The sequence below is a fragment of the Patiria miniata genome, unplaced genomic scaffold (assembly GCF_015706575.1).
Source record: "Patiria miniata isolate m_02_andy unplaced genomic scaffold, ASM1570657v1 HiC_scaffold_22, whole genome shotgun sequence".
NCBI lineage: Eukaryota > Metazoa > Echinodermata > Asteroidea > Valvatida > Asterinidae > Patiria > Patiria miniata.
Genome location: NW_024037061.1, coordinates 11,877,339 through 11,905,103, shown reverse-complemented (window position 1 = coordinate 11,905,103; position 27,765 = coordinate 11,877,339). Strand labels below are relative to the sequence as shown.

Here is a 27,765-nt window from a genome sequence, read left to right as displayed (position 1 = left end):
TTCGCCTCGTGAAATAAAAAAGTCCAGATTTTACCTTGCGATAATATGCCTCCCATTCCACTCTGAGCCACTCATATTTGTAACTTTACATGTATGAACTGACAAGTGACTTCTGGAGCTGACTGCAAAATGTGTAAGCCCTTATAGATGAATCCGGGCCCGTGATCACTGTACAGGGCTCCATCAAAGGAGAAACCATTGCACACACTGCTGTACACAGGAACTGGCCCTGATGATTATCTGAACAATGGCTAGCACAATGCTTTCGCCATTGAAGGGGGCCATCGTGATAGAAGTGAATGCGTGCCCAGATTTGTCCATAATGTCTGCGAGACTCGTATAGACCTTATGCGTAGCAGCCATCTTAGAGGGCAGTACCTTTGTTTTGCTGGGATACGCTAGAGTAAACCTTTTGCGCATTCATTGTTACTGATTTAAAATAACAAAAGATGCCTTCCAAGATGTGCAGAGATTGTGTGACCTTGGGGTCATGTCCCACATAAGCAAACATAAGAATTATCTGGCCACTCAAGGTTACTGTTCTGCATTATTTTTTATAAGATTGGTTATAAGATTTCAGCCTATTTTAACAAACATGAACAAAATACAGGCATATTCCTCATCTTAAATTAGTCATCCAGTCAAATTTATTTTACACTAGGTTTTTTTTGTTTTTAAATAATAAATAATAAATAACAAATTTCAGTGTTAGCGTATGTAAGAAATTACGTTCTTTAATCAAACGTTCCTTATTAATCATTTAAAAAAAAAAAAAAAATTCACCAGGTTTTCTTGAAAAGCTGATAAATACAATAAATAAAGACTTTACGACTTGGTTCTATATACTAAGTGTATGGAATTCAGGGGAAAAAGAGTTGATGTTGCATCATGTTTATAATATTTTTCTTTATATGAAAACCGTTTTTAAATTAGAATTTGTCTACAGCCGGTACTTTGAAATAAAGGCTTCCCACTAATGGACAAAGTTGAATTTAAACAAAATGTGAATTAATTCATAAATGTTAATTTCTTTTATTGAAATAAAAGAAAAAAATGAAGGGATAAGTTAGTTTGGTCGTTGAAACCTTGAAACTCATATACAGTCGAGTCTCGTTATAACAAACTCGTTCGGACCTTGCCAAATTGTTTGTTGTATCAGAATTTTGTATTAAGAGGAACATCAGTCCCATTCATTGTGCACATAAATGCACAGTCGGAGCCAAGGCTTTATGTTTGTTATAACCAGAATTTTGTATTAACAGAGTTTGTACTAACGAGGGTCTGCTGTACTTTAGTAGGATACAAGAAAACTTGATGCATTAATTAACCTAACCTTCCCAAATCCTCCAAAATCCTCTTCGCACAGGTGGAGGATTTTGAAGGATTGAGGCTTAATGGCAAAAAAGTGTCAGTTGATTTTGCAGGATGCATTGCGTCAAGGTCTAGGCTGAATATTATGTTGTTTAAGTTTGCATAAATTTAGGCCGAAATAATACTTGAAATCATCCCCACTGCTTCTGGATATCATCAGCACTGCCTCGACATATTAACAGTGATTGTTGAAGGATTTTGTAAGATTGAATGTAGTGGTCACCCCTCCAAGGAACAATTTCAAGAAATAACGGAGGATTTTGGAGGATTGATGCTGTATGCAATTTTTACATGGAGGCAGTTGCAGGATTTCGAACGATTGAGGATGCATCCAAGCAAAAGGCCTATAGGGAGTTAGGGTTTAAAATACACTATAAAATGTAACAAGAGGCCACTTTTTTTAAATAGAAAGAAACTTTCTATACATAAAATTGTCTTCCATAAAATTGTCTTCCTTACAACTCCAGAATTGAAATAAACGTCCATCTTTATTTTACAGAAATATCCAAAAGCAGCTGGTACAATAACTTGTGTATCGCCTTTCACACCAAAAATATACAAGTATATACAGAGAAAGGAACACTGCAAGGAAAATTGTAAAATTACGCTGCATAGAATTTTGTTCATGATATATTAACAGATGCCTATCAACTGTATCAGTGTGTGGGGAATTCTAAAAAGAAATTTGTTTTACACAAAAATCACCTTTCTTTTTTTTACTGCATTTCATAATTTTGCAAAACACAAAAAGAAATTTCTGTCTATTTGATGATTATTGCACGCATTTAAGATTTATCAGTATTTGGCGCAATCGGGTAAATCTGCAGATTATGACTGAACAAAACTTCTACACGGTGTTCTGAAATTTGTGTTTGCGGAAGATTCGTAAAACAAAAAAACAAAAACAAAAAATTAAAAACACAAACAGTGTCTGATTCAGCTTTGTCCTTTTAGGAGTTTTTAGTTTCCACCAAAATATTGATTAAACAAACCCTCATCAACAACCCAAGTTTAAGAGGTAACCACTACCGATTTTGAGTTGGAGTAAAAATGAAAATCTCACTTGAATGATGAATACAACACACTGTTCACAGAAGAAGATGTATTTGCCGGTATTTTTTAACCCCCCCCCACTCTATTTCACAAAGGCGCGAGACCACTGATAGACTTGCCCCCAGTCCTTTCAGTCCAGCTTTCCGTATGTACAGTCCAGGACATCGTTTTGTAATGCTGATAGAAAATCCCTGCATCAAAAATGAAAACAGAGAATACGAAATAAGGAAAATAGAGAATCAACATCTTGAAGAATGTTTTCACGATTTCTCTGCATCACAGATTAGTGTAAGTTTAACCTGTATTGTCTTTTAGAAACAGATACCGGATTACAAGTCCCTACTTGATTCCGTGGGTTTCCCCCAGAATATTCTTCTAGGGTTTCCCTCCGACCTCTTAAACTGTAATTTCTTTTCATTGTCTCCTCTCTGCAGGTTTATTGAGGCTTGTGAGCTACAGTGCCTAGGGCACTTTTGAGGAATCCTTGGTTTCATTACGTACCATAAATAAATGATAATAATAACGAATGGTCTAGGAATTTTTAATCAAGTCATTACAAATCATCACAAGTCGATCACAAGAAAATGTCGATCACATCAAAGGACAAGCTGTTTAAAGGGAATATACATCATTTGCTTTTGCTGTAATTTTTAGAAATGGATGGAATTGGGGGGTTGGAAATATATAGCAAATATAGTTACACTGACTTTTTTGAGGTTTTGGGTTCGAAAATGCTATAAAAACCAAGAAAAACAATCATTTTCCTGTAGTCTGGTTCCCTGACTCCATTTAAGAAGAAACAGAGCAGTTTACATATATTGGGGAATTGTAAGGTCAGGGAACCAGTCTAGCTGGTTTGTACCCGTTCATAGGTGTGTGATCGATTGCAAACAAGTGCGATGGTCAACTGGGGCCAGTATTTGAAAAAAGCCAGTTTTTTCCAACGCTGATCGGCCGATCAGCGTTGGAAATTGATACAAAAATACCACTTTTCTTGAAAATGACAGTATACCAGGTGCCATGATTTTATAGGATGCTTTAGACTGTCATTCACTAACAGTCCAGCAAGGTATTTCAAAATGATTTGGTAGTTTTATTTTTTGATGTTTGCAAATGTTGTATTTTCCCTTTAAATACAATACGACAATAGCACAGCTTTGACACTTTTCTTCTTTCTGTACTTGTGACCTGAGATTTGACTTGTGATTGGCTTGTAACTTGACCTAAGTTTGACTTATGACTTGAGTACAATTTTGAAAATGTCTTGCCAACTTGCGTTTGTTTTTTAACTTGTTCAGCAGGAGAAGCATGAAAATTTCGTCAGGTAAGTAACTCTGTATGTTATGGGCTTGGGAGAGCACAAATGTGAGGCGTTCCAGCAAAATGAGACAGAACTGCGCAGAGGTCTAAGGGACCGTGACCATTCAGCCCCGGTATGAAAAGGGCCCCCCGGTAAGCTCGTCCCCTCCCAAGAAGTCATTTTGCACCGTCCCAGCTACCGGCCCAGGAGCTGGTCCGGTTGCTAATCAGGAACTCCTCTATCCTGGGGTCTATTGTTTGCAAGTATTGACACCTGTAATATATCCCAGAAGAAACCCGCTTGTGGTTTTCATCTCTCAGCGCGAAACAATAGAACACTTTTGTCAGCACAGATCAAAACCCCTGCCATGAGGTTTCGCGCACAATGGGACCGTAAATTACCAAGGCGTTTGGAAGGATTCTATCTTTAATCCGGTAAGTCTACTATTGTTCTGCTCTGGAGGTTCTCTGAAGGGCAATAAATTGATGCGCCTGACTGACTTCAAAACTTCTGGTCAGACAGGACCATGTACCGGACGAGATTGGGCTGAAGACCGGATTGGCTCTGGACCGGACGAGGTACAGGGGGCCCTTTCCATACCAGGGCTGAATGGTCACGGTCCCTAAGGCCAAAAAAAAAAAGTCTCCGGTTTCTGGTATGCGCGCGCGTCGCCGTAGCCATGCGCGTCGGCAAAATGAAAAAGTTTTTTTTTCAATGAAAGATGATGTCCCAAAACCGCCAAACTCACTGGTTTGACTGGAATCCTGCTGCTGCACAATTTTAACATGTTTTTAGATTGGGTTATGGTCGAGAATAAGCTTTATGTGGCCTCTCTGGACTCCCATATATTTGCACTAAGTTTAGTCGGACACCATTTGCAGTCATCAGCCGACATTTGAAGCAAAAAAAATCAGGTAAAAAAAAAAAAAAAGCCGCGTCGCCGCACCACTTTTTGGGCAAGCTCCATACCAGAAACCGGAGACTTTTTTTTTTGAGGCCTAAATGAGGTTGTTTTTGTTGCACATCAATCGGATATTCTGTTAACAAGTTATGGCTATTTACTGTTGCATTCGTCAACATTTATCAAAAAAGTAAAATACTGAGAAAAAGGCCTTTAAACTGTTGATTGTTTTGAAGTCGTGAAATAGAAAGATGTCAGTTGTTTTTCCTTAAAAACAACCATTTTTATACTATTCTTTTAAAATATGTGAAGTAGACATCAAAGATTACAAATATCTATAAATCTAAAAATCGAAAAGAAAAATAAAGCATTCGGTTTTTTTGGACGATTTTCTCCTTAAGGCCAGTTCCCACTTCAGCCTCAATTTGCCAGAACGCCTCAAAAATTTCATTGAACCCGAGAAGTCAAACTTTGTTCTTTCAATATTTGTCCACGTTTTCAGTCACCAACATCAACTTCAAATTTATTTGCAGCAGAAAAAAAGCCAAAAAATATAAGGCCAAAAAAATAAGTCTCCGGTTTCTGGTATGGAGCTTGTCCAAAAAGTGGTGCGACGACGCGGCTTTTTTTTTTTTTTTACCTGACTTTTTTCCTTCAAATGTCGGCTGATGACTGCAAATGGTGCCCGACTAAACTTAGTGCAAATATGGGAGTCCAGAGAGGCCACATAAAGCTTATTCTCGATCATAACCCCATTTAAAAACACGTTAAAATTGTGCAGCAGCAGGATTCCAGTCAAACCAGTGAGTTTGGCGGTTTTGAGACATCATCTTTCATTGAAAAAAAGAACTTTTTCATTTTGCGCATGGCTACGGCGACACGCGCGCATACCAGAAACCGGAGACTTTTTTTTTTGGCCTAAAGGACTTTTGCAAGGGCCAAGGAAGTTATTTGGTACTTACCCCAATACAGGCTTCTCAATATGTGGCACCACATCAGGAACTGGATTGGAGCTGGTCCTTGGCTTGGTCATCGCTGGTTTGCCTGAGGATAATGGGGACATGAATCAATCACTCACAGGTATCAACGAGTTACAGAGCTTTGGAAAACTCAGCTTTGTCGATGGTTTTGGTCAAAGACTGGCTATGGAGCATGATATGTGACAGAGGGAACCCCCCCTTTTGTGTTGGTCATTGTGTTACCAGAATCTCAGGAATTCTTTTGAGATATCTCAGGGGGGACGTGTTAGATAACAATAGTCTAGGGTGTGTATAGAGAACAGGGAGGTTGGGGGTACCGCTCTGTCGCATATGATGATGGGTATACTGGATTTTGTTCCACTAATGCAGCCAGTCCATGACAAACGCGGTAAAGACACCGCAGTGGTCGAGGGCGCTATCAAACAAGCGGGGATGGAGTCGAGTCCATCACAAGTCCATCACAAGTCCAGTCACATTTTATTGAATTTGTATTTTAACTGGGGTAGCCCATTCAGTACGTGGAATCCACTCGTCTTCCAGGGGGCCCAGTAAAGAGAAGGCAATGTAAAGAAATCAGTTTTAGATGTGGGAGGAAATCCCCTGAAGAGTATTCAGAGGAAAAACCAACGGAATCAGGTAGGGACTGAAAACCCAATCAACATATTGGCCCAGGCAGGAATCGAACCCGGGCCACAGCGGTGGAAGGCGAGGAAAGTATGCTCTGCCCACCTGACTCCCCATGTTGATCAGGAGTCCATTGACAAGTCAAGTCACAAGTAACAGTGGATGAACTACAAGGACTTGTGATGGACTTGCATGGACTTGTGATGGACTTGACTACATCCCTGCAAAACAAGATGCATCAAATCTAGTCAGGGGATCTTTTCAGCAAACCCAAGCGATTCGGAGCACCCCTCACGCATGCACATGAGGATGCATCTTGAATACAGCACATGTGATATGCTCAGAAATTTGCAGGTCCAAAATTGGTAAGGGTCCAAAGACTGGATTTGATTAATCTCATTAATATTGCCCTCCTAATACTGCTTTGGCTTGACTGTGCTTGTCTCAGACCTAACAATTTCTGAGTAAACCTTATGCACGTTGTATTCAAGCTCATGCACACACGTGAGATATGATCGGAAATTCCTGGGTTCGCTACCAATGCTCCCAAGATCGGATATGATTCATCTTGTTTATAGTGACCTCTACCACTACAAAATTCCAAGAATCAAACATTACTCAATCTTCCCTATTGCAATCGTGACTGGACAATGTTTCCATGACCCTTGACCCTAAGTGACCCTGACCTTTCACCTCTGATCTTACCTGCATATATTGTCTTGTGACCCTCGGAATCGGAGGACACTGAGGTCTTCTCCATCATGCGGGTGATGTTGCCGATGGTGGAGCGAGGCACGGGCGATGACTCCGGAAGCCACGGATCTTGGTCAAAGTTGGAGTTGTAGGCTGCCATCAGCTCATCTATTGTCATCTGTGAGACAATGGTGGTTTTTCAACAGACTAGACATGGGTATTTCGACAGTTTATTATTTAATCAGGGTTCAATAGACCTGAAACAATGACATCACGCTTTGCTGACATGATTTTTTTTAAATGCATATTTGTCCTGAACAAGTCTAAAAGCCACTCAAGGTATAGGGCTACTCAAGGTACAGGGGCTGCAAGAATTAGGATTCCTTTTTACAAAAAATAGTCTATTTGGACTAAGAAAGTTGACACTTACCTCCTTTTTAAGTTTTTTGCTTCCCATGATTTTAGTAAAGTCAGTGTTCTTCATATACTCCATCGCTGCTTTAAAAGATACAAGGGTGTATCTATACAGAATAAAATAAAGGAGAAACATGTCATTATAACAGTATGACCATGTTCGTGAACAATATGTAAGGATCAAATTATTTTTAGAAAATTGTTAACAAAAAAATCAGGAAGTTATAGGTTTTTTTTCTTTGGGCCATGTTTGAGATTTTGAGTTTGAAACTACAATTCAGCCCATATTGTGCAATCAAGAATTTTAAAGCACGAAATCTGCCATCAATCAGAGTAAAAATGTGGAAAATAATTGAGAGGCCTTATAACAAGGTACAAGCCAAGTAGGGTATGCTGGTATGTGCTTGCAAGGCACATACAATGGATAGACGTCTGCACTAGTAAGTAGGAGGTCGTGGGTTCGAGTGCCACCCGATTGATTTTTTTTGTCACAATCACTTGGGAAAACACTGAGTATACAGTGTTTGTAAAAAAATATGTTGGTGAAGGGCAAAACCCAATAGTGAATTTACATCACCGCGATGCAAACCTTCTTATGAATACAATGGATACATCGTACTGCATACCCCTTCCTCATACCAGAAGTAACCAGAAATTAAAAAAGAAATGCTGGAACTTCATCCATTCTAAGATTACGATACGCAATAAGCTGGCCCCAAATTTCAGTGATACACATTTATTTGAGCACGAATGAGACTCAACTCGAGTCACTGCCTCAGAATGACTCAATAATTATGAGTCACCAAATTCAGTGAGTTGTCATACCACTGCCGTCAACTTAACTGTTCCCACAATGTAGATATATTTTGGGAGATTCAAGAGGAGTAATTGTGGAAAATCCTGCACAATTGTCAAAGTTGAAAGTCTCCTTTGGTTTCAAACGTAACATAAATCAAATTAGGTTTTGCCCTTCAACGACGTTTTAAACACTGTATACTCAGTGTGTTACCTCCCGAGTGAAAGTTGGAAAAAATCACTCGGGTGAAACTCGAACCTATGACCTCCTGCTTTCTAGTGCAGATGTCTTACCCCTCGACCGATTTATATCACCCCGACGCAAAATTCCATCTTAAAACATAACATACCCGACATCGTTGTGGTCTGAGTTGACCCAATGGAAGTGCTCCATGTAGTACAGGTTGCTGGCAAGGTACTGACACTTGGCTTGGCTTATCACCAGGACCTGGCAGTGTGAGACAGGGTACCATACCATTACAATATGTCATACAAAGAAATAGACTATGGCCAAATCACATGGCTACGCCCGGAGATACCACATGAGTCTATGTGATGTGGCTGCAGCCACTAGTCAGTGGCTTCCATAGGTGCGTGTGTTATTTCTGGCCGGAGCCAAGTGTTTCGGACCTGGCCATATTCAGTTCTAGTCTGAGTATCACCCATTAGACATTCCCGAGGGATTGGTATGTTAATGGTCAAAATTTAAATCGCCCAAGAGTTCTGACTCCTTGGATCCTTGCTCTATGCTTGTACATAGTCTGAACTTGTGCTCCAATATCTCACTCAGATAGAGACAGAGATCAGCCTATGCATTATTGTGCTCATGACCCCTGATCTGGGGTCACCTTGATTTGATGTTTACATGTCAACAGAACTCGACTCTATGAAATAATTCCAAGGTCTTGTTTATCCAGAAATGATTCCATGCCAATCAGAGATAACCAATGGCTGGTATTGTATTATTGGTCACATTTAAATAAGGGGATAACAGTGCGATGGAGCAGTTACAAACGTGTGGTTTAAAACCGGTTAGGGGCCTGGCCGACGGCTATCAGCGACCAGTTTTTCCATCACACTGTTATCCCATTCATGAATACCTTTTTGGTTAAGAACCATAAAAAGTCGAAAATTTGACAAACTTGTTTTGTGTTCTGCCCCATGTTCGGAACATTTTTATGGTGCGCGCGGTGCATGCAGTGTGCTCTCCTCTTTTTATATGGAGACCATAATTATCAGTAGACTACAATTTATGCAAAATCGGTTGGTGCTAAACAAACGCCTTGGTACAACGGTCTATAATGGCATTTTTTGTTAGTTTGTTGCTGAATTTATATGAAATTATATTTGGTTTGCGGACTTTAAACTTGTTGGAGAATTTAGCCACACTGTCCTGCGCTCTGTCCATGTACAATATGAGCCTCCACAACCAAGTACTGAATCGTAATCTCATCTTTATTTGCATACGAGGTCGTCGCTGGAACCAGCGGCAAAATACAGAAAACATAAGCAAAGGTTGTTCCAAAGCGTTGGACCAGCACCAACTGATTTGCATACTGTAGCCTAGCCTAATGTGAGGTTGCTGTTTGCGCTTTTTATAGTACGTGTGAGTGCATACTACTGTTTATGCTAGCGGCCGACCACTGATCATCGGACACTTTCGTTGAACGCCTTGACCAAGGCTAGTCTAACCTTGCTTACAGGGTTAGAGCAGAACGTTTTTGCCAGTGCTTTTTAAAAGCACAAAACCACAAGGATGGGCTTTGTCCCACTATGACATACTTGAGAAAACACCTAGTAATTTCCTTGTCACTGAATTTAAATATCATAACCTGTCCTCAGTAAGGGCGCTCTGTGAAAGGGGTCTGTTTGGGGTCATGCATATGAACTCCAGACAATTCTGTACCTGTAAGGGTATGAGCTCATCTGATGTGAGGCAAGGCGGAGAGCAGCCAGGGGCAAGATTCATCCTGAGATGGGCGGACACCTCATCCGTGATACCATCCTAAAAATAGAAATTTCACAAAATGGCATTAATTTTTTTTATTGAAGTGCTATAAATCACTTTTTGGAAAACCCTAATGAAAATGACCAATTTTCATTTATTGATTAAATTTTGAATTAGAATACAATTCAAAAATATCAAGCTTGGTTTAGGTCAAGGAAAATTAAATTTGATGGCTCAAACAAGTAAAAAAAAAAAATTAGCAAAATGAAAGACCTACCAATGTTGATTTCAGACAAAGTAGTTTCTCTTGAGGGTTGTTTATACCGTCGAGTCTGGCCAACTCAACTACCTACACCAAAACAAAAAAATGCTGTACAGATTACACACTTCTCTGTGGCTCACAAGCCAGCCAAACTGATAATCAACTCGGGTGGAAATATGAAGAGAAAAAAAATCAAAAAATCTGCAAAAATCTGCAAAATTGTTAAGAGGATCGTCTACCAAAAGCTGGTAAGAGAAATCTAGCCATTGCAACAGGTTGTTTGTAGTGGTGTGCATTAACGGATAGTACAGGAACCGGATACCTTATTGAAGTAAAACACGTGTACCCGGGTACCCGTGTAAGAAACTCCACCCCAAAATTTGAATCTCGGAAGTTGTCTGAAGGGCTTTATAGCTTTGCGGGTTTAAACTGCAACTTTCAAAATGCACATAAACGTGAAATCTGAATTAGTTTTCCATGTAGCCTGGTTTTCATTTTGAAAATGCCCCACAAATGGCATTCAGAATGTTTCTGTTACATTGATTTAGAAGTTTATAAGTAATTAGTAAAGTTGGTTACGGGTACCCCATTCTGTAATCTGGAATCGGTTCCTGACATCAGCGGTCGGGTACCCGGTTCCGATGCAAACCCATAGTTGCTTGAGCTTACTTTGTACAAATTAAAGTGAAGAGTACTTTCTAGCAATCTGTGCAAAAACCACATAGGAGCTATTGTGAGTGGTCACACAATTTCAGCTAGTGTTCGTTATTGAGTCTATACAATGGAATATTAACTTACAGCTGTTGGTAGCGGACAGCAGAAATCCTGCATGACCCCCAGCTGGTCCGCCTTGACCCCTTGCAGTTCCTGAATCCGTCCGTACAGTGCCTTGTCATCGTCTGCCATCTGCTGACAAATGGCCTTGAAGACTTTGGTGTGTACTCCGCCCATGATGTAGCTGTGCAAAAAAAACCACAGGTTTTAACATTTCAACACCAACTCGTTTTATTTCAATTCGACCAACCGGACATTTGCAGTGTGGAGAATACAATGTTTAATGGTGGGATGTTTAGTAATCCACAACATGACTTAGAGAAGAAGCAGATGTGTTAACTTCAAGATTTGGTAAGGATAATAATCGCCCGTGGGCCATTTATCACCCACGAAAAATTGTACTGTAAGGTATACTAAAAATGAAGCTGAGCATGAAAATGTGCTGGTTGAATGTTAATATATGTGCACAGCACGCAATTGGTAAGATGCCGAATGGCGCGCTGTGTTTCATTCGTGCAAAATAATGATGAGAAAAAAAATCACCCCAACGTAAATTCCATCTTATGAAAACAACAACAATAGGGTGATGTCACAGGAGGGTGTCAAATCTATTTAATGATGCCCTTTTTGAGAGTCTCAGCATTCTCCTGACGACAGTGAGAATGATCTGTCCAAAAGTTAATCTGGCTCTTCTCCTAGCCACTTCTTTTTTTTAGAGCAAGTAACTTCACATTTGAAGCTTACTTAAGTTTTGTGCCTGTACTGAGCTGCAGTGTTGTAGTGAAGACCATCACAAGACCAGATACAAGACCAGACACAAGACCAGCCATAAGTAACAGGGCACGAACAATGACAAAGGAATGCCTTTGTTGCAGTTCATTTGAATAGCTTGTGACCTGAATTGAGACTTGAGGTCTTGTGATGGTCTTGTGATGGTCTTGTGATGGTCTTGTGATGGTCATGTGATGGTCTTGTGATGGTCTTGTGATGGTCTTGTGTTGGTCTTGTGTTGGTCTTGTGACGGTCTTGTGACGGTCTTGTGATGGTCTTGCAGGGTCTCGACTACAACACTGCTGGGCTGTAATTTACATTCATTACCTACCTTTCCAGAGCCATTGTGATGGCCTCCTCTAATCGACCGTCTGACTGTAGTCTGATGTAATTATTGGTTTCGCTGAACGCCTGGTAACAAGGACAATGATTACAAAAACAGTTTCAACAAATAACTCATTTGATTTCTGCACAAGCATGAAAAAGGGCGACCAGAGCACTCAGGACTAATCTAGGTTAGGCCAAAAAAACATAATAATTCTGCTTTCGATTAAATGGCATTCGAAATTGGGTAGGTTGGTAGGGATTTTGTGTGTGTGTACAATCAGATGGAGGCCTCTGCGTGTGGCCAAGAGTAAAAGGTAGTATTTGATGGTTTTCTGTGTTTTTTTCTCATTTTTCCTTAAAAAAAATTAGGGTAGGTGCTGTCAAAATAAGGTAGGTAGGGAAACCAAAAGCAGAACTATTATTTTTTTTTGGCCGTAGGCCAGGTTAAAAAATAAATTAGTTTCTTGTCCCCGACTGCTTCCCCTTTTCCCAGCAGCCTCCTTATTTTTAATTCATACATTTGCATTATTTTGTGCACATGCAATGTCTTATTAGCCATGTAGAAAGGATTATGGCTCCTTTGGTCACACTTTTGTATCAGCACTTTTGTACCAGCTGTTACTTGAATTTACCGATGGATTCCGATCTTCTACTCACCAATTTGGAATGTTCCCAGATGCCTCTGAGCTTGCGTGCCGCATCCATGAGGTAGCCAGGCAGGATCATGTAGGTGTGGTTGAACTCGGAGATCTTCATGTCAATGGCCTTCAGTTGGGCCCGGTTCTCATGGAAAAGATTGAGGAATTTGCAATTGCTTTTGGAAAGAAGCAAAAGTTATATTTGATTCCTGTTTGGAATAATTTGACTATGAATATCAGTAAGGAAGAATTTCAACATTAAGAACTAATCTATGTTCCCAACACTTTTCCCTCGAAAAGATTTTTACAATGGGGTAGTGTAGTGCCACTCTTGGGCTCTGTAAAATAGACCTGTCGACTATATTGTATTTGTCAGAACAAGGAGAACTCACAGACAAATGAGACGTTGAGAGTCTAAAACAGACCAGCAGCTGATTTCTCAAAACTGTACGCAATGGATGACTACACTTGCACCACAATCTATTGCATAAGTTGTGCAACATTTCAAGTTGCACAACATTTCACTAATGGCACATTTCATGAACGTTTCATGGTGCGTAAGTGCACGACTTGTGCGCAACAAATATTGCGTAACATGCACAATCATTTTAGGTGGCATAAGTTGCAGCTTAGCAAATCCTGATTGTCGTGGAGCCTGTCATTGCACAAGGTTGATACAAGACCCTCAAAGCTTTGTGTTTTCGGTAAATGAATTGCCGTTTTTATTAATCGTGATAGAATTTTTTAGAGTTACAGCATGATTTCAGCAAAGTCGGACAAAACTATTTTCAAAATGGCGGTGATTCAACGACTGTTTCATGACCAAACAAAATTATACACAAACAGTCATCGTAGCTGCTATTATCCTCATCCAAGATGTTTGGATTATTTAAAAAGTTGTGCAGCTACGCTCCATGAAATCTATCGTTAGTTTATTGCACAGCTGCACAACAAATTTGTTGCGTAAGTCCTAAGTAGGGCGTAGGTTACGCACTGTTTCGTTAAATCGGTTGCAGATTTCAAAGGAAATTTGACAACAGCAAATCCCTTCTGTCTCATGGAAATTCCATATTCGTTTGGATTTAATGAAGTAACGGCTGAAGAATTTCTGGTTTCACTTACTCTGCGTATGACGTGCGCGGTGATAGAAACTCATCTGACAAGCCAGCTGAGCCCCGCCTTCCCTGAGAAAATGACCAATCAAAAAGCAGAACATCAGCAATGCTATCAGCCAATCATATGCAGCTGTACTATTATGACATCACCTTTTATCACACCTTGAAAATTGGACTCATTCTTAATGTACAAACTATGACTGCCATTAATGATTACCCCCAAGTTGTTTTAACCAGTTAATGCTGGAGGACCAGTAAACACGATCTAGCAATGTATATTTGCAGGGGCAAGTGACGGGTTAAATCGTCAAGCTTTGCCTGGGTCTTTGGTGGTGGAGGTCTATATATGTCAGTGGTTCCCTCTGGTTGGTACACACCGTGTGTTGAACTTGAACTTGGCCGCAGCACACGGCCTGGCGTCACAGCAAATATCACTCCATGGTGGGGCCTCAGAGTGTTGCAATATATGAAGTTACCGGGAGAGGTATCATTCAAACATTGAACAAATGACTGCAGTGTTTGACTTGATTTTAAAACTTGGCCGAAATAGTTTGTCTTTGTAAAAAAAAAAAAAAAAATGGCCAAAAGTAATCCTGTCGTCAAGTGGTTGAGGAACTTTCCCTTAAAGCTTCAATTGAGGGAGGGCCCCAGTGGTATATGTTTCTTAAAATGTCAAGGGGGTCAGCCCCTTAAGATTAATGTGGCTGGGATGCAAAATCCTCTCAAACCGCCCAATGGCTTATAAAGAGTACGTTCGAGTAGCTCGCCCGGATTGGCCCTGTGGCCGTTCCATTAGCTCTGATGTCATTTTCGGGGCTCACCCAGGTCAGCCCCAACAGACCCTGCTCGTGGAGCAGAGTCACACTTGCATTGTTCATTCCAAGAAACTGACAAATATGTCGGCCAGACAGCGGAAAAGATCAAGTGCACCCAAAAATCTAACTTATTTGAAGTCTAAAGGTAATTGTTTATTGAATTCATTGCGAATTTCAGCCCAACATTTTTGAGTTTTGCAATTTGACTGAAAAGCAGTAAATCTCAAAATAAAACCTAGTCCAAAATGGGCATTTTGACAGCTTGTACTACATTTGTACCGTGGCTATGGGCATCACGTGAGGATCATGATGACCCGTGGTTGAGCGTTCGATTAGTCCGGCTGTTGTGGCTGACCCATCTGCCTTTACCCAAGTCAATTTGGGTGAACTACATCTACTCGAACAAACCCAATGAAAGTGGAGGGTAATAGTTAATCTGTTAAATCCATTCATTTGCTATAGATGGAGAAAGTAGATTCTTATCTACATTTTTTTAAATTGTGGCCAATTGTGGAGGGTAACATTAATAGATACAATTTAAAAGTTTCGTCTATTTTCAAGCTTACTTTCTTGGCACCCTCTAGCGGTCTCTCGATAATCAACATCTTGAAAGGCTTGTAGTTCTGTTAAAACAAATAAAAACAACAAAGGAAGAATTTTAGTCAACCCCTAAGGGATAAATGGATAACATGAAATGCACCCCATTTTTCAAATTTCTCAACAATATGAGCTCTTCCCATACAAATATGTGAACAAGCGGACTATTCTGAAAGTGCATGCATCCACGATAATTCTTATGACATTATTTCACCTAGGCAATCATAGTGATCTGGTACACGGTACCCTGTGGAGACATGTGAATAATAGGGAACACAAGATTGTATACGTCTCCACAGGGCAATTTCTATAGATGAATACGTCTCCACAAGGTTGTCATGAAATAGATATGGTTTTACTCAAAAGCTAGGAATCATAATGCGAACACACATTTGTGACCTGTCACCACGAAATGTGCTTAAAGTTGGAAATTGCCATTTTGCAGTACAGTGGGCCTAAACCAACATTTGAAGGGGTGACCGTTTTTTTTTTTAATTTTCAGGTGAACCTCAATCTGCAAGTCCTGTTGTACTTTTCTCCAATTTGGTCCGCTCTGACAAACATCTTCAAAACCTATTTCATCCAGTTTTTATTTTGTCATTGTTCATTCACTGTAACACAACTGCATGATTTTTGAATGTCATTTTCTTGAGAGTCAGTTTGACAATTTCTAGTAAGTTGGCAGTCTCTATTTTCCTTACTGAACCCAGTACCCCTTAATGTTGTATACCATTGGGAAGCTCTTGTTCTGCAGAACCCAGATACTTTTCTCTATTCTTAAAAGTTTGACCTTCAAGCTTTCAAGCAGGTCACATTTGTGCATATTTGCTAGCGAGACGGTAAAAGTACTGTCAGATCTAGACATGAGACTCTTTCCACCACGCACCATTGACAAGCACAGTCATTATTTTGTAGCACGGTTGCATTCTAAGTAAGTGGAGGAATTTGGCACTCTTTAACCCTAACCGCCCTGACTCCTCCAAAAATCCTTTTTGCAAATTGGAGGAATTTGCAGGATTGAGGTTACATGGCCAAAGTGCGTTGCTGATTTCGGAGTACGCACTGTGTCAAGGTCTTGGGCCGGACCTTGTGTTGTTTATGCTCAGCCATGCATAAATTTAGTCCTTGATTATACTTGACATCCTGCTCCAGGATGTCACTGCCTCAGCCTATTGACAGTCATAGCCGGAGGATTTTGCAGGATTCAGGCAGTGGTCACCCCTCCATGGACCATATTCAAGAAACAACGGAGGAATTTGCAGGATTGAGGCTATATGCTATTTTTCCATGAGGCCAATTGGAGGATTTTGCAGGATTGAGGCTACATCCTAGCAAAAAGGCCTAGGGAGTTAGGGTTAAGTGACAGCTACAAAGCGATTGCTCATTCAGCTGAATAATGGGGACATGTTAAGAAAATATAAGCATCATTCCAAACCCTGTCTCAATACCCACACATACCTTATTATAGCCTAGTTCTTCTGACAGGACTTTTATAGTGTCTTGTTGCCTGAATCCTTCGACGCACGTGATGACTCCCTCCTCCACTGATATCGTCTTGGAGTTATACTTGTCTGTAGTAATATAATGACTGCGAAAAAAAGAACAATATATTTCATTACGTAAAAGTTCAACGTCTTAAAGATACAAAATTTGAGGGTTCCCCCCGTGGCATAAAGGATGTGACGTTTACACGTTTAAACTAAAAACAAAATTCTAATTCCATTTATAACTTTTCCAAAACATCTAAATGAAACCCGAATTATAAAACAGAACCTATACGTTCACGCGATCTTTCTTTTAGTAAAACATACACAGCACAAACAGTTAATGATATTTTTAAACCTATTTAATTGACAAAACTGTCAAAGAAAGCACCGCAGTGTTTGATTAGCTACATTTGGGGCACACGCAGTTTAGTTTGTACTCTTTCAATGACTGTCGCTATTTATTTTGTCAATCAGTGTTGATTTATCATGTCAATCACGCCGGTCTGCAGACATAATGGGCAGGCCTCAGCCTTTGTGAAATGGTTAAAGGTTTAATCGTTTAAAAGATATATATTTGCTAAACGTTCACAAAATTAAACGCAAAGTCACATCCTTAAAAATTCAAATGTTATTGTATCATCTTTCATAGACCTTTGTCAGGGTACACCGTCTTAATAATCAAAGCGAGGCACATGACGCAAACAAACAAGAAGGTGTTAATAGTGTGTGCAGTGAATGAGTGACTCTCCCAAAGTTACAGCAGACTGACAATCTTATAAAAGGATGGATAGCTCAAATTCCCCCGAAACATCAATCAACATTCTAGGTAGGTCACGTCTCATTGTCTTTTGAAGAAGGATCTTATTAATATACAGCCCATCCTTTGATTTTTAAGATGGCGTACCCTGAGAAAGTTTTATTGCAGAAAAAAATTCCTTACATTTTGAGACATCATCCTTTCCTTTGTGGTATATAAACACATCGTGTTATATCATGGTGTACGCTTCTGATTGCTATCCAACTTTACAATAATGATACAAAAATAATACCATTGCAAAAATAAAAAACACAAAAAAACCACAAAAAATGTTCTTTTGTCATCCTAACTAACGAAGGGCGTAATGGAAGCAAGTTATCCTAAGATCTTTACAGAAGGAAGAGTTACATACCTTAGACTGTGAAGTTCAAGAATGGTCAAATATAAAATAAATATTATCACACGTTTGAAGATTTTTAATCAAAGCAAAAAAAAAGTAGATTAAGCAATACTCACTCTCTTAACATGGGGGAGGGTTTCAGTAGATGTGTGTCTATAGAACAGGGAGAAAAATAAAATTAAAACTTTTGCAATTAAAGGAAATTACGATTTAATTGGAAATTTACCATTGAACATTTGAGCCTTGATCTATTGTATTGATCTGCTTGACAAAGTTATCAATTAACACTCTATTTAATTAATTGATGCGTGTCTCGCATCAGACTAGGGTCTTGAGTGCAAAAAACCCATGCAAAACAACACCTTTATTCACTCTTTAGCAGACAAAAAATTCTCCACAATTTTCCTGAGGCAAAGACATGGTCCTCAGTATTTCACCAGCCACGTTTTGAGGTCTCAATTTAACTTTTGAAGGAGACTTTTCTTCAATATTTTGCACCTAAGAGTGAAGCCAAGTGATTTCAATTTGAAGCCTAAGACTAGACTGGTACATGTCCAACTTTTTTCGAAGATTGACTCTTTAGAAGTCTGATGGCATGACTATGGAAATGTGTAGAAATAAAACTGGGTACCAGATGTTTCTTTTGACAGTTGATTGATGCAGTACTAAAGGGGTGTTAGACTGGTTGTTTCATGTACCAGTCTATAACTCTATATACTTGTATTGCATGTTTGTACCAGTTATCTTAAAGCTATAGTCCATCATTTGCAGCCATCCGAAAAGTAACTGGCGTAATTATTGTTGAAAAACATACTTGGTCGAAAGATAGTAAGGGGTCTAAACTCCCTGTGAAATTAATCTTTCTGGCAAGCTGTCATTTTGAAGTAATCAACGAAAGAAGGTCTTTCCAACGGTGCGTCTTAAGACGCACCTTTGGAAAATTTAACCCTTACCCTACTTGACCCTCCAACGCATGCCAATATGTGCCTCAAGAAAATCTCCTATGTTTTTTGCATGGCCCTCCAATATCTGCCATGTCATTTCAAGGGTAACTGGACAGGCACTCCAATACATGCCACAGAGAACAATGAGAGTCCTCTGATAACAAAGTGAGTGCCCCCAGCTGGTCAGTATCAGGCACCCTCCAGGGCCTCCAACTCCTGCCAATTGGAGCCTTCACTGTCAAGATAGTTTATCTGCCAATATACTGCAGCTGGAGGGCATTGGCATAACCAACTGACATGCAGTAAACTACCCTCAGAGAGTAAGGGTTAAATTAGTAGTTCGTTTTGTTATTCGGCGAGGCGCGCGCAAGCATTGGCACGACGCACACGCTTGCTATAATTCGTCGGATCAGTGCGCGACATCGCGTATATAGCTGCAATTAAAAACAATTCAAAACATGATTCAGCAACTTTTGATTTAAAATTGAGATCCTAGAATGCTGTGTTTCTCGGAATATACAGCTGAAGCTGAGCTGAAACTTCATCAGGTTAGTTGTTCAGTACCCTTCTTTAGATTTTGAACACTTTTTTGCTGCAAATGAACAAAATGCTCAAATTACAAATGATGGACTATATCTTTAATTTTTGGGACTCTCATACCACAGTATTGAGAGTCCCAAATTTTCAGACTAGTCTTGCATGTGTAGTAAACAGGCTGTACATTATTCTCATGCACAATCACATCTCTGAAAATGTTTTGGCAATTTTTACACAACATCAAATATTTATCAAACACGTTGAGTTGGTCAAAATATGTAAGACCAAAGTCTAAATGCTAGACTTACCAACAATTCCTTGGCTGATTGACATTCCAACCAAGGAGGCGGTTTGTGGGATACAGACTAGGTAGCAGTTATCTTGAGCAGTCTCAAACTCATTGCGGAACCTCGTCTGTTAAAATATCACAATGTACACAGAAAGTGGATTTTAATTAATGTTGAGGGCAATTCCACGGTTACTCACGTTACATTTTTGATGTACTTTTGAGTTTCCTTGGGCTGTAATTACCTTACTGAAAAGGTTTGATAACTGTTATCCCCATACCTAGACCTACCTAAGCACCAAAGATGACATCCAGAAAAATGTGTTATGTATGATAAACGAGACGCACAAAATCGGTTACGTTACATTTTCGATTTTGTGCGTCTCGTTTATCATACAGAACACATTTTTCTGGATGTCATCTTTGGTGCTAAGGTAGGTCTAGGTCTACTCTATCTACCATGGGGATAACTGTACCTTTTCAGTAAGGTAATTACAGCCCAAGGAAACCCAAAAGTACATCAAAAATGTAATGTGAGTAACCGTGGAATTGCCCTTATGCACAAAGGTCAAACGAAAAGAAAAAAAAAATCATACTACAATGAGTCAAACCTCAAGCGAACAGGTTCAAAAAATATTTGACTTAAGCAGACTTTTGAGTTAAGTAGGGTTGTATATCATTGTTACACCACTGAAAGCAATGAATTCTTTGTTTGACATAGTTGTTTTGAGTTATCAGAGTTTGACTTTAACATTGTGATTTCACTGTACATTTATTGATGTATTTGGCTTAAGTTATGGCAGGAATCAAGTGAACGACCCTTACGTTTTATTGGTGACTAGGCCCCAACTATTACATGAGTGGATATGACAATTTTAAAATGACTATTTATTATTACTTTTTTTCAATTCTACTTTATTAATGCACTTTGGCTTCCAAAATTGGGGTTTTTTTTGAGTGATTGTAAGATTTAATCTTTATGTCTTGTGTTTTTTCTGAAAAGGCACCGAAATCATAATAATTTTCATATTTTAGTTAGCATTGTTCTGTGTTTCAAGTCGATCCTTTGCTTCATGAATGACTGCTGCATGGTATGGTGAGTCTATTCTCAACTGGGTTTGGATGGGGCAAATGGGGGTCAGACAAGTCGACCGTTGAGACAACTCGACTCGGGACAAGTCGACCGTTGAGACAACTCGACCGTTGAGACAACTCGCCCGTATGTGCGATAAATGGAAAGACAAGTCGACCGTTGAGACAAGTCAACCGTTAAGACAAGTCGCCTCGCATGTTTTTGTTGCTAGTTTTGGGGATAGTCGCGGGGATTTTGACGGCTGATCGCCGTTTGGGAGTGATGACACATGAGTTTTTTGTTTTTGTGTGGATATAACCATGATAACAGAGCCGATATAGCGCAGCCGGGCCTGTGCGCGCACTTATCCCCGGTCAGCGTCGGCCGTACCGTGCACGGTGACATCGTTATGCCGGGCCTGTGCGCCCACTTGCCGCCCCGGTCGACGTGCCCGCGTGCCGGGCCCGGTCCTCACTGGCGGGGCGCGCCGGCCCGACGCGACGGCCACCGGATTGGAGCGCCCTCTGTGCATCAAGTATGCCCGCGCCGCGCCCAGGATCGCAACTTTTTCCCGCTCCACGTGTATACATTTCCATTAAGTCGAGCTGTGTCAACGGTCGAGTTGTCCCGAGTCGAGTTGTCTCAACGGGCGACTTGTCTCAACGGTCGACTTGTCCCGAGTCGAGTTGTCTCAACGGTCGACTTGTCTGACATTCGTTTGGATAATGGGAGAAAAGGACCTTTTTACTTGAGGCCATACTTTACGGCCTTCCCCCATTTTCTGACCACTGGAAAAAAAGTTGTTCCCCCAGCTCTTAGTGTCGAATTCCCGATGAGCATTGGACCTGGGGTTTCCCAAGCTAACGTCAAATAACAAATTATGAAATATAATAAAACTATGAACATGATTAAGTACTATTCCAAGCCCAGGTTGGACGACGTCTTCATTGCATTACGTAACGGAGGTAAGGGAGTCCACCTGGGCTGGGCTAAGTAAAGTACTAACAAGTAACATGACCAGCACAGCAGTAAACAAAACAAGGCATAATGCCATAACGTTAAATGTCATTAAAACTCTTGTAAGTTGTGGGATTGTGACTGTATACTGTCACACTGTACATGTAATATGTATGTTATGGATTGTTTATTATTTCGAATGTGTGGTAACTTATAAAATGTGAACATTTATCCAATACAACCAAAAAGTCATGAAATACACGTTCTGTGAAATTATCACACAGTCAAGCCCCTGGGCCCCTGCTGCAGCTAGCTGCATGCACAACTCACACCATTTAGATTTTAGTACATTGTATATTAGTATACACCATGTACATAGTACAAAGCAATGAATGTCAGACAAGTCGACCGTTGAGACAACTCGACTCGGGACAAGTCGACCGTTGAGACAACTCGACCGTTGAGACAAGTCGACCGTTGAGACAACTCGACTCGGGACAACTCGACCGTTGAGACAGCTAACGTGCACGGCACGTGCACGGTACGGCCACGCGGTTGACCGGAGATGCGCGCACAGGCCCGGCAAAAACGAACGATGTGCACGGACAATCACGCTGCGCTATATCGGCTCTGCTCTGTCACGTGTCATAACTCCCAAACGGCGATCAGCCGCCGTCAAAATCCCCGGTACTATCCCCAAAACTAGGCCCAAAACATGCGAGGCGACTTGCCTCAACGGTCGACTTGTCTTTCCATTTATCGCACATACGGTCGAGTTGTCTCAACGGTCGAGTTGTCTCAACGGGCGACTTGTCCCGAGTCGAGTTGTCTCAACGGTCGACTTGTCTGACCCCCCAAAGCAACAGTCATGACAGTTTTTCGCGGTGTTTACGATCGTTGCCTTGCAAAATCGACACAAAGATCGTGCACAAAATAAGCATCATTCGATAGGAAAAGTAAACAGCTTTCTTATCCGCTAATTAAAACTGTCGTGAAATTTTGAATTTCGGTAAAAATACCTGCAAACATTTGTACAGCGGGTTGAACTCGAGATCGTCTGATTCCGCCATCTTGGGTTTGTGTGACCTTTCAGACGACAGTGACCAATCAGCGCTCGAGAAATCGTTTGACCCCCGGAAATGCTTTGTAGGTGCGGGACTTTTTCTCATCGGGAGAAGAAAGCGTAAGGAAACGCTCATGAAAAACAGGGTAATGTGTGGGTTTGGAGAGATTATTTGGTGTTCAGATTGAGTTTGATTATTGTTGAAAGTTTGGAGACAATGGTGGGGCGTTATGCTGTAAAATAAGGGGGATTTATGCCGTTTGAAATTCACTTCTGAAATCATAGCCGAGCAAAAGACTGGAGGGTGGATTTGTCAATGTCATTTGGGTTCGAGGTGAATGGTGTTTGTGCTGATGATGAGATGGGGTTAGTCTTTGGTTAGTTACAGATTACAAGTAGGCTGGTATTATAATTACGTATGTCAGTCATCCGTTGCATTTATATAAGTTTCTGATGAAGATTGTCTTTTTACAGTAGGCTATGAGGAAATTCAGGGGAAGCCATCCGCATGATCCGGTTTCGATCCAAAGGCAAAGAGTGAAAGACCTCGCTCGGCGGTACATGAGAAAGAGGTGCAAACCTCAACGTTAACATCCAGAAGTGGACTTTGCTGAGTACCGGCGTAGATGTAGATGCAGATGCAAACCATCGTCCGTGAACACGGAGGAAATAAATAGTAGAATCACCCACCCCCCCCCTTTGGCTTTGCTACCAATTAAGACCCAGTAATATGTCATGCCATATCAGTTTTTAATCGTTTTGTTTGTAATTTTTTTTCGCCCATGTAGATGTCAGGCAAGCGGAATGCAAGCGAGATTTCCTCCTCGCCGACGCCTGGTGCTTCCACCAGCAATGGCAAAGAGGGGGCGGAGCCAGCCACCAAGCGCATCCACATTGAGCCCATGAGGCTGGGGGCGGTGTCATCACAGGTGAAGATGTCCTCATGGCTAGTCTTGGCTTCAAGGCTAGTCTTGGCTTCAAGACTTGACTTGGATTTCATTCCTCTATTAATGCAGGCATGGCAGGGGGTCCTGGACAAGTTCCCGCCACTACATTGGTAGAGGGCGCCATCAACAAGTTGAATCAAATCCAATCTTGGGAACTTTGGCGCTTGGATCCAAGTGTACCTAATGTGTGCTGTATTCCGGCATTCGGAACAGGCACGACTAGCTTTCACAAGCTATCCAAAGATTGATTTTTGCAGTCATTGAGTATGACCTCCAGAGTCGAGTCAATGAAAATTGAAAGAAAACTTTTGCCTGTCTGAAACCAGAAGCTATTTGGGTTTACCTAGAATTTCGCTGTTGCTTTTTAGTGCTGAGCCACTATTTAATGCCAGTCTTGAATGGGTGTATGTTACGTGTAATGGACTTAACACATTTTTTAATTGTTCCCTGATTGCAGGAGGAGATGGACATGAAGGTTCTGCGATTCCAGAATCGCAAGTTGGCCGAGCGTCTCGAGATGCGCTCCCTCATGGAGAATGAGCTGCGCAACCGCATCGAGCGTTTGGAGCAACGACAGGTGACGGATGAGATCGTACTCAGCCTCATGAACAAGTACTGGACTCAGGTATTAAATTGGATGATTTTGTTGTTTGTTTTTATTTTCGATGAAAGGCACAGAGTGGATGTACACATACGGTGGCCCCCAGCAATGGCAGAAGCATTGTGTAAGCTACGTGTAAATGTTCAGAGTAACCATCATGGGGTGCACAATTCTTGAGTTTAATCTGTACAGTGACTTTCTACTCAATTGGTCTATTAACCTTAACTCCCTAGGATTTTTGCTAGGATGCAGCCTCAATCCTGCAAAATCCTTGAACTGCCTCCGTGTAAAAATTGCATAGGCCTACAGCCTCAATCCTGCACAATCCTCTGTTATTTCTTGAATGTGGCCCTTGGTGGGATGGCCACTGCCTCAATCCTGCAAAATCATCCAGCAATCACTGTCAATATGTTGAGGCAGAGCCAGTAACATCCAGGAGCATTGCGGAGGCTTTCAAGTATAATCTAGGCCTAAATGTATGCATGGCTGAGCATAAACAACAGAAGGTCTGGCTGAAGACCTTGACACAATGCATCCTCAAAAATCAGCTAGACATTTTTGCCATATAGACCCAATCCTGGAAAACTTCCTCCATTTTACCATTTTGCAAAGGATTTTGAAGGATTTGGGAAGGTTAGGGTTAAGGGGTTTGAAAATTGTCCCCTGTTTTTGTTGCATGTGGTCATAAAAAAAATTTGGTTTTTATGTTAAAAATGGTCTTCTATTTCATTATACATCACTGCTGGTGACTGATGGCAAATTATTTCTATTATCAGTCATGATTGGTAATTTATAAGTACTGTAGATAAATTTGTTTTCAGTAAGTTGAAAAATTAGAACATGTCATTATCAACTTTGTTCAATGGTTTAACTTTATTTATTTCCAAACAACACCGTATTAATAAATGTTTCAAATTTTAGGCAAAGATAAAAAAAAAATAGGTGATGGACTTTTGAAAATTGTCACCTCCAGTTTACCCTCGTACTGTTGGACAAAAGATTCTTAAAATTATGACAGTACCGAAAAAAATGATATATTCTATCATACAATTGTGGTAATGGTAAATAAAAACGTTGTCTTTTCAGCTTGAAGAGGATATTCGCATTCTTCTCATGAGGGTGGAGACGAAGTCCATCCCAGAAATCAAAACAGAAAGCAGCCAAGACACTAAGCCTGCTATTAAGGAGGAGAAAACAGAGATGGAAACAGACGAAGCCGCTGGCAATGAGGCTACTGGGTCAAACGAGGTCGCCAGTCAAGACGCAGAGGTCTTGGATATGGAGATGGAGACGGAGAAGAAAGATACCCCTGCTGCTAAAGAGGAAAAGAAAGGTACGGAAACCTTGGGGAACGTTTAAGGTTTTGTTCTAAAGTCAAGATAACCAGAGACAACCAGGTTATTCTTTGCCAGCTTTGTGTGTATTAACCCTTTTGGCTAGGATTCATCCTCCATCCTCCATCCTGCCAAATCCTCCAATTACCACCATGTAAACATTGGATTCAGCCTCAATCCTCCAAAATCATCCGTTATTTCTTGAATTTTATTCAGTGGAGCGTTGACTATTACCTCAATCCTTCAAAATCGCTGTGAATGGGTTGAGGCAGTGTTGATGACATTCTGAAGCAGTGGGGATTATATCGAGCATAATGCATGGCTCAATTATGCCTGGTTTTTATTTTTAAACTTCCCCACAAATGGCATTCAAAACCTTTCTTTTTCCTTGTCTGAGAACTTACTAAGTCATTTGTAAAGTTGGTTACGGGCACCCAATCCCATAATCTTCAACCAGTTCCTGACATAACGATTGGGTACTCGGGTACTCGGGTACCCTGTTCCGATGCACAGCCCTATTAAATGTAAGTATGCAACCTTGTTTTATAATTCACCAAATATTTGCCTTGTGTTCAGAGCCGGAGACCATCACCTCCTTCCTGGCCACCTTAGCGAGCTGCGACCAGACTGAGATCGACCAACACATGCAGGAACGCTGCAAGTTCTCCAAGGAGGCTGTCACCAGGCTGGTCGCAGTCATCGCAGCCGTGCAGGACAAAAGCAAGACCGTGGCTGCCGACATTCAGAACAGAAGTAAATGAAACAACTACCATTTATAAAAAATAACTGGACTTCAGTATTTATTTTCTGTTTGTGACTGAAACATTTTAACAATTATAGCTTAGACATTTCTCTTGTTAATTTTTTTTTTTTTTTTTGGGGGGGGGGGATTTATGTCGTGTATTCAGGAAGGGTCTATGTTCTTGACCAAGATAGTTTGCATTCAGAGTACAGGAAACCTGTCCGCTAAATACATTTGCATACCAACACTTACGTTTGTATTCTTCCATATGAATTTATTTGATTACATAAATGTTAACCCTGTTTACCTGAAAAGAAACTTTTATTTTATGGTAATGACAAAATCTTCATCCCTTTGTTACTCCTAAAATGACATCGTTTTAGTGTTTAGTAGATACCGATTTTAGAGTGCCGTGGCCTCGTGGTCCGGAGCTTTGAATTTGTGGTCTGCTGGTTATCCTGCAGGTTGTGGGTTCGAGTCCAGCCTGGAGTTATGGTGTGTGTGCCCTTAGGCAAGGCACGTTGTCAGTCACTGCTTCTCCCCACCCAGGAATAAATGGGTACCTGTGAGGGCAGAGATGATTATTGTGATTGATTTTAGCTGCTTTGTGCAGAAATGGCAGCATAGAGCTGTATACTCCCCAGGGAGCTGAGATTGCCTTTGGAATGTTTTATTGGCCCAATGAGCAGGGTCATAATGATGTAGCGCCTTGAGCACAGATATTGGTGGATACGTGCGCTTTATAGATATACATTATTATAACAATGCTACCTTACCAAAGATCCTTCAAAATAATTTTGAGGATTCTGCAATATTACAAAGGTGGGCATCATTACTTTGATTGGGTACCTTTATTTCCTGTGTGTTGTTTTGTACTAAGGTGACATTGATGAAGCAGTGAAGGCAGCCAACGCTGAACTGACTACTGAGAATCAGAGACTACAGGAAACCATCAACTCGCTACAAGAGAGACATCAGAAAATGACTCTGCAGGTAAGTTGGGATGCTGAGCAAAATAAACCTCAGCCTTAGGGCTGTCCCGAATATATCGAATACTCGAATATTCCATCATTTGAATAGCATTTTGCCGGTTTGAATATTTGAAAAACAAAAAACACTTTGCACATACACACGACTGTGGTGTTATTTTATTGAAAACTTTCAACGCTTTATTGTCAGGTGCCACGTTTTTGCCAGTGGTAAATTTTAGGCGATGATGGTTCATTGTTCCCATCCTTTTAGCAGATTAAAGCCCTTTGC

The 27,765-nt window shown here is 40.7% G+C and overlaps 2 protein-coding genes across 3 annotated transcripts in view; one reads left to right on the top strand and one right to left on the bottom strand.

The window, feature by feature from the left end:
• Positions 1-1,745: 1,745 nt before the first annotated feature.
• Positions 1,746-23,028, bottom strand: LOC119730274 (ankyrin repeat domain-containing protein 27-like). Its single transcript, XM_038203085.1, has 16 exons — positions 22,838-23,028; positions 19,812-19,917; positions 18,139-18,175; positions 16,837-16,966; positions 15,348-15,404; positions 13,974-14,035; positions 12,871-13,027; positions 12,218-12,297; positions 11,140-11,299; positions 10,357-10,428; positions 10,038-10,136; positions 8,482-8,579; positions 7,353-7,443; positions 6,935-7,100; positions 5,588-5,669; positions 1,746-2,615 (listed from the first exon to the last, which is right to left on the bottom strand). The coding sequence occupies exons 1-16, from the start codon at positions 23,015-23,017 to the stop codon at positions 2,555-2,557; spliced, it is 1,638 nt and encodes a 545-aa protein (XP_038059013.1). The 5' UTR covers positions 23,018-23,028; the 3' UTR covers positions 1,746-2,554.
• The window catches only part of LOC119730273 (E3 ubiquitin-protein ligase BRE1B-like), an 18,111-nt gene continuing 13,261 nt past the window's right edge, over positions 22,916-27,765 (top strand). Inside the window, exons 1-6 of one of the 2 annotated variants that reach the window (XM_038203084.1) lie at positions 22,916-23,001; positions 23,670-23,810; positions 24,286-24,453; positions 25,516-25,762; positions 26,340-26,516; positions 27,386-27,498. In XM_038203084.1, the coding sequence (XP_038059012.1) occupies positions 23,670-23,810; positions 24,286-24,453; positions 25,516-25,762; positions 26,340-26,516; positions 27,386-27,498 (846 nt within the window). In that variant the 5' untranslated portion in view covers positions 22,916-23,001. Of the gene's footprint in view, positions 23,028-23,669; positions 23,811-24,285; positions 24,454-25,515; positions 25,763-26,339; positions 26,517-27,385; positions 27,499-27,765 lie in introns of both variants that reach the window. The other variant, XM_038203083.1, reaches the window with a different exon arrangement.

Coding starts and splice junctions, on each gene's coding strand:
- LOC119730274 (XM_038203085.1), bottom strand. CDS start 23,017: ATGAGCGTTTCCTTACGCTTTCTTCTCCCGATGAGAAAAAGTCCCGCA. Junction 19,918..22,837: donor CGCTGTACAAATGTTTGCAG/GTATTTTTACCG, acceptor ATATTTTAACAG/ACGAGGTTCCGCAATGAGTT. Junction 16,967..18,138: donor CCCTCCCCCATGTTAAGAGA/GTGAGTATTGCT, acceptor TTTTTTTCGCAG/TCATTATATTACTACAGACA.